Source organism: Xenopus laevis, chromosome 3L, assembly GCF_017654675.1.
Source record: "Xenopus laevis strain J_2021 chromosome 3L, Xenopus_laevis_v10.1, whole genome shotgun sequence".
Classification (NCBI taxonomy): Eukaryota; Metazoa; Chordata; class Amphibia; order Anura; family Pipidae; genus Xenopus; species Xenopus laevis.
In genome coordinates, this window is record NC_054375.1 from 63,046,786 (window position 1) to 63,059,164 (window position 12,379).

The 12,379-nt window shown below is 37.0% G+C and overlaps 1 protein-coding gene across 1 annotated transcript; it reads right to left on the minus strand.

Annotated features, from left to right (window-relative positions):
• Positions 1–1,798: 1,798 nt before the first annotated feature.
• On the minus strand, positions 1,799–3,709 carry LOC108711057. The gene is made up of 2 exons (XM_018252385.2): positions 3,096–3,709; positions 1,799–2,970 (listed from the first exon to the last, which is right to left on the minus strand). Exons 1-2 carry the CDS (start codon positions 3,606–3,608, stop codon positions 2,317–2,319), a joined length of 1,167 nt encoding a protein of 388 aa, XP_018107874.2. The 5' UTR covers positions 3,609–3,709; the 3' UTR covers positions 1,799–2,316.
• Positions 3,710–12,379: the final 8,670 nt, after the last annotated feature.

Sequence of the window (12,379 nt, forward strand, 5' to 3'; positions counted from 1 at the left end):
GTCGGGTTAACTTTCCTTGAAAAGAAGATCCTGTAGACATCATGGAACATATTGGACACTAAGCCCCAGGAGGGTACTATGATGTCTCCAATTTTAACAATAATCAGCCAGAGAAAAACGCAGAAACTCAGCTCTCTGCGTAAGTAAAAACAAATCAGGAAAATCCACAGAAAAATATCAGCAGCCATGAAAAATAGGATTTCATCAGTCTGTGCATCCGTCTGCCTGATTGGTTTGGAGTTATGGCGAGGCTTTTGTCTTTGATCCATTGCACTTCCATAACAAACATGGGGAATTAGTAAACTGCAGAATAAAATCCAGTAAATAAATCTAAATTGGTTCATTTTGAAAATAAAAGATAAGATGAAAAGATAAAACGCGAGCAAAAAGTAGGATAGATCCATCTCTACTCAATGCCAACGACGCTCTGCCAGTGGTACAGCCTGAGATCATCTGGACAATGTCAGAGTCATTGTGATGTCATAGTTCAGTTGTGTAGTAGAAGTTGTTGTTGCTATGGAAACACAATCATGAAATGAAAACATACAACAGAATGAAAATAAAGCAACGTGCTTTTGTTATAAGTTTACAAGCACTTAACGGATCTACAAATATTAATAAATATTAGTGAGAAAGAAACAAAACATTACAGAGCTTTTTGTGATTGATGTTCCTTCTTGTTTTTTTTTATTGTGGTTTTATAAGGGTTTATAACAAAAAGTTGTGGTACATAATATATACTGTATATACACACACACTACATTTCAAATTGTACAACCGAATGTTATAAACAATTCTAGATGACTAGAACTAAGATTTGATTTCCCGAAAGGGCTAAAATATCTCTAGTGTGTGTGTGTGCGGTTGAACTGCAACAAACTGGCAAGTGAGGCCTAGTTTTAAATCCAAGAACAAACGCTTTGACGGTCACATTCTGAACATTTAACAGTTGTTTCATTCATTGTCATTACTATTGTCATGGTCATCATGGTACCTGCAAATAGCCAGTGGGAATGTGTACATATTTATATATATATATATTTCAATTTTGGGAGCCCATGTATAGAATATACAAAAGCTTTTATTATACAGAATTTGGCTGTATATTAGTTTTTATGGAACAATCTAATATTAATTCTTGAATTTTGTTTGTGGACTGAACCAGCTCATTAATATTGTAAATGATCCCGGTCACTGTGTTGTTTTTTTTATATTGTATTCACTTCTATTCTGAACCTTTTAATGGCTTTTTATCTCTGCTACTGAAACTAAAGTACATTAGTAGCCTTTTAAAGGACAAGCAAAAGGGTTAACCCCACTGTAAATGAATTGCTTTAATACACTCTTTCCAGTGCTCCTGTTTAGTAAAAGTTCATAAGCCCAAAAGGCCAGAAAAACACAAGGGAGAGTTGGGGAATACTACAAAGATGGCAGAGCTGAGCTTAGTGAGTTAGATACTGTGAGGTTAGATCCCTTACATGCCTACATTAGTACAGGTATTGGACCTATTATCCAGAATGCTCAGGACCTGGGCCTTTCCGGATAACAGGTCTTTCTGTAATTTGGATCTTTATACCTTAAGGCTACTAGAAAATCATATAAACATTAAATAAACCCAATAGGCTGGTTTTGCTTCCAAAAAAAGGATTAATTATATTTTAGTTTGGATCAAGTACAAGCTACTGTTTTATTATTTTAGAGAAATAGAAAATCATTTAAAAAAATTGGATTATTTTATTATAATGGAGTCTATGGGAGATGGCCTTTCCATAATTCGGAACTTTCTGGATAACTGGTTTCTGGATGACGGATCCCATACCTGTATATTATTTTACTTTAAATAAATCTACATGCATTCAATTAAGTAATATATTGTAAACATATTCTTTTATATGCACTATGGAAAATTCCTAAAGAGTAAGTCGGCTTTGGTTGTAATTTAATATAGGGTATTTTTACCATTATCCTGCTTTTATTATTTATTTATTATTATGTATAGGTGACCCCCCCTCCCCCAATATAGCGGTTTTAGCTGTTTGGGAAGTACAAACAGTCTGACTTCTTACATTGTGTCAGTATTTAGGGAAAGTAACTGATCTAGAAAGCAACGCTAATTCTCATTCCTATAATGTAATTCAACTCCCCAAAAAAAACATTTCTGATTCATTCATTTTGTTAGATAATCTGTTTTATTAAGAACAAAGAAAAACAAGCACATACATATTTAGGATACATTTCAGGATCTAGGGTAGGGGTCTCCTAATGAAAATGGTGATGTATTGCTTCATCTTTGATTGGTCACCATTAGTGCATTCTTTATTCTTCAGATTCAGCAGATTCAGCTGAGTGGCACCGGAAACACGATGTTACATTGAAGAGAATTTTGTTTTTCATGGATTTTTTGCTCTTCTTATTTGACCTGGTGGCTCTGTCCCTGAGACTTTGTATGAATCTTGAGAAGCTGTTCTTCTTCTTCTTCTTCACAGACATAGGGACATCTGCTGCTGCCTGGCTCACAGTGGGCACTGAAGGCAGAACACTGTTATTCATATCCGTATTATAGTCAGAGCCACTCCTCATACAGGGAATTTCTGTATGGCCAGCCACACTGTTCCCTTGTGAAAGACCATCCACAAGGATCATTTTCTGCCTGATATCTATAATTGTAGGATATAATGAGGCCACTGTCTTCTCAGAAGAGTCTCCTGGCTCTACAATCTCCTGGACTGACTTTATTGGCTCCTCAATATCTTGAGCAGAATTTTCTGGCTCCAGGTCCACTATGAGTTGTGGTACTAGGTTAAATGTTACTTTTTTGCATTTCTTTTTGCTAGTTTTCTTCGTTTTGGCTGGTTTTGCTTCTTTGTTGGCTGCCTCCTTTACCGTGTATATATCGTACAAGTCAGAAACTGTTGCTGATATAAACTGCATGACAGTTCGGCCAGTATTTATCAGTTGCCTTATAGTCACCTGTACAGAAAGATAAGACACACATGATACATGCTGTTATTGTTTATGGGGATAATATGGGAATTAGTTCATTAGGGTCTGTGTTTATCCTGCTCTAAATTACCCCTGATTATAAGTGTACTCACCTTGCTCCACAGACGTAATCCAACAATGCTCACAAAAATCACCATAGCATTGCTGAGGCAAAGGATTAGTACTCTACTAACTCTCTGGACGGCTTCTAGCTCAGCCTCTGTCTGGTTAACTTTGCTTGAAAAGAAGATCCTGTAGACATCATGGAACATATTGGACACTAAGCCCCAGGAGGGTACTATGATGTCTCCAATTTTAACAATAATCAGCCAGAGAAAAACGCAGAAACTCAGCTCTCTGCGTAAGTAAAAACAAATCAGGAAAATCCACAATAAAACATCTGCACCCATGAAAAATAGGATTTCATCAGTCTGTGCATCCGTCTGCCTGATTGGTTTGGAGTTATGGCGAGGCTTTTGTCTTTGATCCATTGCACTTCCATAACAAACATGGGGAATTAGTAAACTGCAGAATAAAATCCAGTAAATAAGTCTAAATTGGTTCATTTTGAAAATAAAAGATAAGATGAAAAGATAAAACGCGAGCAAAAAGTAGGATAGATCCATCTCTACTCAATGCCAACGACGCTCTGCCAGTGGTACAGCCTGAGATCATCTGGACAATGTCAAAGTCATTGTGATGTCATAATTAAGTTGTGTAGTAGAAGTTGTTGTTGCTATGGAAATACAATCATGAAATGAAAACATACAACAGAATGAAAATAAAGCAACGTGCTTTTGTTATAAGTTTACAAGCACTTAACGGATCTACAAATATTAAAAAATATTAGTGAGAAAGAAACAAAACATTACAGAGCTTTTTGTGATCTGATGTTCCTTCTTGTTTTTTTATTGTGGTTTTATAAGGGTTTATAACAAAAAGTTGTGGTACATAATATATACTGTATATACACAACACACTACATTTCAAATTGTACAACATAATGTTATAACCAATTCTTGTTTTTTTACCTTGTGCAGACATACAATAGCCATTTTTATGACTAAACTAAGATATAGGTTTGTCAAGGGTTTTTTTAAAAAAAAAATTAGCTGTAAGATCTCTTAGATTGACAAAGGTCCATTCTGTGTAGTCTTTAAAAAATCCTTACACCACAGAAAATGAAAAATCACGGAGTCCACTATTTGTGAATATGTTGCGAGAAGGCCTGAATCTTTTTAGGAGAAAGAGAGACATTCAAAGCTAAAGATTTAGAAGAAAATATTAAATATGAAATTAGCTGAATTAGCCAATAGTCTCCAATTGCTGATAAAGAATGGCAGACAAATATTATCTCTTAGGGGAATGTAGCTGCCAGTGAAAAATGGGCCAGAATTAACGGGATATTACCCATTTCCCAGGGCACAAATCACCACTTATAACAAAAAGTATCCCATAGTTCAAAGTTTGTAAAATTAAATTTTTATTCAAAAATCCATATTAACATTTTTTTTCCATACTGACCCCATGACGATCTACCTTACGCATTTCGTACCCTCCAGTACTTCGTCATAGGTGATTATGCCAACATCATAGCAGTCACGTGTTTAAAATGAACATAACCCCTCCCATTTTAATTTAAAACCAATCAGAGAGGTTGGCCATGCCTCTTAATTAAGTTATAGCCATACATTTCAGGGGCCCTATTACAATTACATATAACCTGTATAAATAATAATACATCACCTAGAGAACTTGTATATTGCATCCAAATAAATTACGAATATAATAAATAAAGTATAATATACAGTAAAAATCACATTTTGAAGCCCTACAAAGATATAACCGACAGACCTGTCTCCAGTAGGAGTCTCTCGCCATAAAACTATAATGAACCTACATAAAAACTCGCCTCAATCAAAAGTAAAGCATGTGACATCAACTCATAGTTAAAGGGGTTCACCTTTCAAACACTTTTTGCAGTTCAGTTGTTTTCAGATTGTTTCATAGAAATAAAGACTTTTTTCAATTACTTTCCATTATTTATTTTTTACTGTTTTTTCAAAATCTGTTTGTAACAGTTTAGAGTCTGATCTATTTCTCAGCAGCATCTCTGGAGTATTAGTAACTATTGTATCAATTCTAACAGCTGCCTGTAATGAAACCCAGAGATTCTGCTCAGCAGGGACAAAGAAATGTTTTAACTAAATGTATTAATGTAGAACAGTTTACAGGGTTGGCGACCCCCCCTCCCAGAGCTGCTTTAGAAGGTGAAAAATAAGATTTACACTTAACGTCACACATAGAAAATGGAAAGTAATTAGTGAACTATGCGTTTGTAAATGAAAAATACAGAAGACCTCCCTCTAAGCCAAAAGCCCAAGGGGATCCCCCCCATTCCTAACCTCATCCTTTCAATCTCCTAGACCAAGAAATAAGGGATGTCACTATTACTGCACTGTGCAAAATGACTAGTGACATTGCTCTTCTCTCTCCACTGTGTTTTTTTTAAATTTGACTCAAATGCTCCTTCACTCTTTCCTTCAACTTTCTGCTTGTACATCCTACATATTGTTTCTGACACAAGGCACATGATCAGATAAATTACCATAGGGGTAATACAATTAACATAACCTTTAATCTCAAATGTCCTGCCTGTTACTGTCGACTCAAAACTCTTTGACACCTTCGTATACCAGCAAGTGTTGCACCTATGACTGTCACGTCTAACTGCCTGATACTCCTAGGGGCCCTAAGTTCCTCCTAACTGTTTTTAGCTAGGTGATAGCATGTGTATAAGCTCATTTAGGGATAATTTTGATACCAGAACTCGGCACCTTATGAAATTCATCATGCCCATATAGAATAGGCAAAAATTTCTTAAAAATCTTTGCGATTTCATAAAACTGCTTACTATATCTAGTCGTAACTGGTATAATGATGCAGACAGAAGCAAACTACTGTGCCTTTGTGTATTCTTTGCGCTGAGTTGTTTGCTTTTCTGCACGGCCTCCCTTCAAGGTTCACATTTACACAGCTTAGAATTTTCCAATGGCATACCACAAATAAAGACTTCATGGGTTGCTTTCTATTTTCCATTGTTCACAGTTGTGCTAGAATGAAGATTTTGGAAATACATTCATTAATTTGCTCTCCCTCTCTTATATGAGCATTTACTTTCTGTTACCTGAATACATTAGTTGGTCCATTCCTCTAAAGGTTCCTCTGCTTTCCAGAGAATCAGTGCACCACCCACTATGTAAAGCAGATGGGCTTCAAGTCCCAGAATCCATCACTTCAATGGCGTAGCTCGAGTAAACAGACCCTGTGGCTGCAGGGGGCCCAGGAGGTATAGGAGCCCCACGATCAAGGGTGTAACAATAGAGGATGAGGTCCAGGAGGTGTAGGGACCCCATGAGGCCCTAATTCATATACAATGTCAATAAATATTAGTAAAACAAGTCAACCTCTAGACCTTTTGGGAGCCTGGAAAATAATTTGCTGTGGGGCCTACTAATGTCTAGTTATGCCACTGCCCATGAGGCTCTGATTTATATACAATTTCAATAAATATTAGTAAAACTTTTCAACCTTTAGACATTTTGGGGCCCTGAAAAATAATTTGCTGTGGGGCCCAGTGATATCTAGTTACTCCACTGCATCACTTGTCAATAGAACAAGGTGAGACTGGGGTTGCATGACACTGTGAGCCTAAAGGGGGTTGGGCAATGGTCCCTTCCAAAGACAGACTATCATAGTTTCCCTTTAACCTGTGCAATCAGGTATGTCTATTGAAAAAAAAAAAAACATTTATATTAGATATTTATGTATGTATTTTTGTATGTAGGCCCAACTGAATGATGACATAGCAACAGGATTTAGAATGAGGTGTTGGACAGGCAGGAGTTCACATACTTTTGGCCATATAGTGTTAAAATGTATTATACTAACCTCAAGTATAAGTTACGCCTCCCCTTTCATTATACGCAGACACGTGTATTTGTAAGTGTTCCATAACCAAACAGTGGGAGAGATCTGCATAACAGATTATATAAAAAAAAAAAACAACAAACACAAGGACACAGAGCCAATTTCTTCCTTTTATTTATAATTGTTATGACAGAACCATGCCATTAATAGGATGAACGCTAATGTTCTCTCTCACTGGAGCCATGACGATGTGTTATATTCAAAGGATGGACATTAACACTTTTAGGTAAACAATTTGCACAATAAAAGCTTTCCGATGATTAAAAGATTTTGTTCTAGACAAATGTGACTGTTTTCAAACACTGAACATAGATCTCAAATTTAGGGTAAAAAAAAAAAAAAAAAAAAACAAGAATATGATGTAGCGGTAAGGTATTACACGCACAAGATTTTATCCAATCCCAAGCAAGTTCTTTTTATGCTACAGATCTGCATATAGCTCTTATTGTGAAGATGTTTGCAGAAAATGGTCGTCAACTAAACAGCAAGCAAGAATGGCAAGCGAGAGACCCTGTTGTGTACCAGAGGGACAGTAATACATAAAGTTCTTCTCAGTAATGTGACCCTTCAGCTTCTTACTCTAATCACTCCTAATAACCAATAAGGGAAGGTATAGATGATATTTATTTACAGTCGTACATAAAGGTGTTACAAAAGTCACATTATTTAATGCACATCACAACACAAGTTGGGGGGGGCGGTTATTATTTATAGTATACATCAGACAACACTGCTACAGACATTTACATCAATAGTCCCATATAAGTGTACATGTGTAGTTCAGCTGAAGAACAACTAGCTATTCCCATAGAGCCTAGCATTAATGGCCGTTACATTCATTATTCCTGTTTAGCAGGGTTTAATGCCTTTCCTCTGTTCAAACCAAATCTAGCCTTGTATGGCCTCAGAAACACATTTTATAAAGATCAGATAGATTTCTGGGGGGGAAAAAAGATACAGTGGACGCTTTACATTACTAAAAGAGTAAAAAGCAAGAATAGCAAATTCTCTAGGAATCCTACTCCTACAGATGCAGAAGGGCTCATTTATCAGAGATGCACTTCAGCAGCCACTGTGGGTGTATAAATATAACCCCTGACCTGTTGGAGATGCAAGATTTCCTGAGAGACTGAATATTTTTGATGAGCCCATTTATATATATATATATATATATATATATATATATATATATATATATATATATATATATATATATATATATATATATATATATATATATATATATATATATATATATATATATATATTAGAAGTGGTAAAGATCGCACTCACAGGTCTTAATATAGAAAAAGAAAATTTATTGTGGACAAGTGATCCGATCGTTGGGCCCTAGAGCCTGATATCACACACATCAAGGTTTGGCGAATTAAGGTGGCCATACACGGAGAGATCCACTTGTTTGGCGATCTCGCCAAACGAGCGGATCTCTCCACGATATGCCCACCTTGAGGGCGATTGGATCCTAACAGTGGCTTTACGGGCGGGATTTTTAGTCCCATTCGATCGAGATCTTGCCGACTTTCGGCCCGTTTTTTATCGGCCCGTGTATGGCCACCTTTAGGCCATACGAGCTCTCTATGTATGGCCAGCTTAAAGGGGTTGTTCACCTTTGAGTTAACTGTTAGTATGACGTAGAGAGTGATATTCTGAGACAATTTGTAATTGGTTTACATTTTTATTATTTGTGATTTTTGAGTTATTTAGCTTTTTATTCAGCAGCTCTCCTGTTTGCAATTTCAGAAATCTGGTTGCTAAGGTGCAAATTACCCTAGCAACCATACACTGATTTGAATAAGAGACTGGAATATGACTAGGAGAGGGCCTGAATAGAAAGATGAGTATGGTAATACAAAGTAGCAATAACAATACATTTGTAGCCTTACAGAGCACTTGTTTTTTTAGATGGGGTCAGTGACCTCCATTTACTGGACTGAAAAGAGTCAGAAGAAGGCAAATTAAAAAAAAATATAAAAAATAATTTAGACCAATTGAAAATTGCCTTAGAATAGGCCATTCTTTAACATACTAAAAGTTAATTTGAAGGTGAACCACCCCTTTAAGTTCTCCTTATTTTAGCCAGTTATAGACAGACCTATTCTAAGCATCCTTTCAATTGGTCTTCATTGTGAAAACTTTTCAAATGATTAGCCTTTCTCTTCTGTCCCTTTCTGAGTTGTAACTGTGATTGCTGTCTGGGTATCAGGGTCATGGACACCCACAACCAAATAAACAGATTGACTGTGAGTCCACCGTTCGGGCTAGTGATGTGGGTTTGGCCTGAAGCCAGTAGGACCTGTGGGTTGGGCAGGTTTAGGACAATCTATTGCCCCCCTAGGTGAGTGGAGGGATGAATTTGCAGCCATTCCAACAACCTCTCCACTCCAATCCCCACAAGTGACAGGGCAGCAAATGTTTATAAATGTGGACTTGCCCCCTCCAGTGTGCTGGTAGAATATTTTTCAACCTGCCCTTCACTAGTTCAGATTTCAGATAATCAATCAGATTTCCAAAACTCTACCAGGTTTCTAGCTTAATTAAGCCAGAGGGAAAACCTGATCTATTTGAAAATGAACTTGGATGACCTCTCCTGGTCTGCGCATTTTATCGGAGGATTTTTCAAAAACATAGTTCGCTTTGGCAGAGCACAACAGAAAAAATATAATTAAAAAAATAAATAAGTCTCAAATACTGGAAATCAAAACAGATAAATATCGGGGAGTCTTGAGGGACCCATTGTATCTTAACAGCTGAACTGAAAATAGTTCATTTAAAGAGGATATTCAAAACCCAGTGACTGCTGGGTGACTGACAGAGGCCCATTGGTGAAAATATGTTAATAAAGGCGGGCCTATGTTTGTTTTATGTATCCCATATTTATCACAGGTCAAGGTGAAAATGTATTTTGATCTTAAAATAAAAAACCCTTTTCTCCTGCAAATATTGATTCAATGCTCCTGCTTCTTATCGCTAGAAAAACCAGTAGTTTAAAGTTGCTGAGTTGCAAAATCGATTGCTCCACCTACTTGAGAATTCACAAGTTGCTTTAATGTTTTTCATGCTCTGCAAAATTCCAGCAACAAAGGATAAACACCCAGGAGCAATAAACAGACAAGAAAAAAAGCTTTGTGACATTACTCGTGTGCAGGGTTTGGTAAGAAAAAAAAAAAATTAGGATAGAGTTTATTTTAAAAATCTACTCCTGGGTCTCATACATTATTTACCTTTAGGTTGTATAAAAAGGATTGATGAGCCTCCTTTACACTTAGAACTGTAATGCATACATAGACCCTTCTTATGTTTCCACATGGAAGCGTGTGTTGTACTTACACGTGTGTCTGTCCATGTTAGGACACATTACCATGTAATTACACCTGCTACACTTCCATCAAGCCTACAATACCATGATACACAGCACTCTGGGATATAATGAAATGTCTGTGGCTACATACCTAGACAACAGTGATGGGCCATGTAAATAGCAAGCATGCAATCCAATGAAAATACCACGCCAGCATCATGTACCACTGCCCAATAAAGAACTAGAAGTGATTACTGAATAAGCCAGTCTGCTAATATAGCTAAATATGAAGGTATTTGCATCCTCTGCAACCAGTTATATGTTGCAAGGCCATGGGTGCTCTAAGCAACACACAGGCTATACATTCTAGAATGAAATGCAATCCTTTGTTGGTGTAAAGGCATTATCAGCGTTCAGAATACTGATCTAGTGGAAAAACTTCTGTCTCCAATAATGTACCTCTTATCTAGTCCTGGCTCTGCGTGCCGTATGCAATCACAGTCTTCTGATTTCTAAGAAACACAACTACAGCTCTACGGTCTGCCTTTCTCAATGATAGTCATTCAACCGGCCTGGTACAAGAAGGCCCACTGGCAACTTCTGCATGGTTTCCTTATTGGTCCACCATGCTCAGGGCAAGCTCTTAGGAAGGGATTCTATCAAATCAGTTCAAACAAGCCCAGAGGGAAGTTAAAGGCAAGTACTAGAGTTGCCTCCTGGCTGGTAAAAAAAAGATGGTTGATCCCACTGTTATTAATAGGGAAAAAATGATAAATATATAGGGAGGTCGGTATTTCTTCCCCAGAAAAGCTGGCAACCCCAGGTACAACCCATCTGATCAGAACAGTTCTGTTATTGTGTGAGAAAATCTATAATGCTCTATGGCTTCCCTTCCATTAGTACTCTTAAAGGAAAACTATACCCCCAAAATGAATACTTGAGCAAAAGATAGTTTATATCATATTAAGTGGCATATTAAAGAATTTTATCAAACTGGAATATATATTTAAGTAAATCTTGCCCTTTTACATCTCTTGCCTTGAACCACCATTTTGTGATGGTCTGTGTGTGTGCTGCCTCAGACATCACCTGACCAGAAATACTACAAATACTAATACAGTGCTACGCAATATGTTGGCGCTATATAAATACATGTTAATAATAACTCTAACAGGAAGCGTGGAAGCAAAAGACAGAACTGTTAATTGGCTCATGTGACCCAACATGTGATTTGTTTGTGTGCACAGTGAATCCTACGATCCCAGGGGGCTGCCCTTATTTTTTTAAAATGGCAGATTTCTATTTAGGATTACACAATGGCACATACTACTAGAAAAGTATATTATTATGAAAATGGTTAAGCAGGGTTTTACATATGAGCTGTTTTATGCAATATATTTTTAGAGACCCACATTGTTTGAGGGGTATAGTTTTCCTTTAAAGGACAAAACACAAGTCAATCCACTGGATGGAGACAACATGATTAGCAGCCACCACCCCCAGAACAGAGTTTCATTGGTCAGTATTCCATTTTGGGGGAAAATGCACCAGCCTGAGGACTTCTAAGAGTGTCACCATCTTACTTCCTATTCCTATGGCTCCCTTCCCTTAGGCTTGTGCAGCACAGTAAACTAAAATAAGAAACATTTTTTCCTTGTCCTTTAATATGTAAATTCATCTTCATTGTTCAGCATGCTGTTAATTTGCTACTGTTTCAGGAGCTTTTATCTGCCACTGCAGCAATAAGCAAGATGCCAGCCACCTGACATTCTTACTAGGGATGCACCAAATTCACTATTTTGGGATTTGCCCGAAATCCAAATCTTTCATGAATAATTTAGCCAAGTCCCCAACAGAATTCAGACTGTAAACTGAATTTCAAAAACACAGCTTTACGTGTTCACGGGGATTTGATACTTGGATTTGCCTGAATAGTGCTGGAAATGGCTGAATCGCAAAACAAAATCCTGGATTCAGTGCATCCCTAATTCTTATATAGTAGATGAAGGTGAAAAGAAAAGAACCCCAAAAACCCTTATTTATGCACAAGACAGACGAAATAAAACAAAATCCGTACAAAGACAAAAG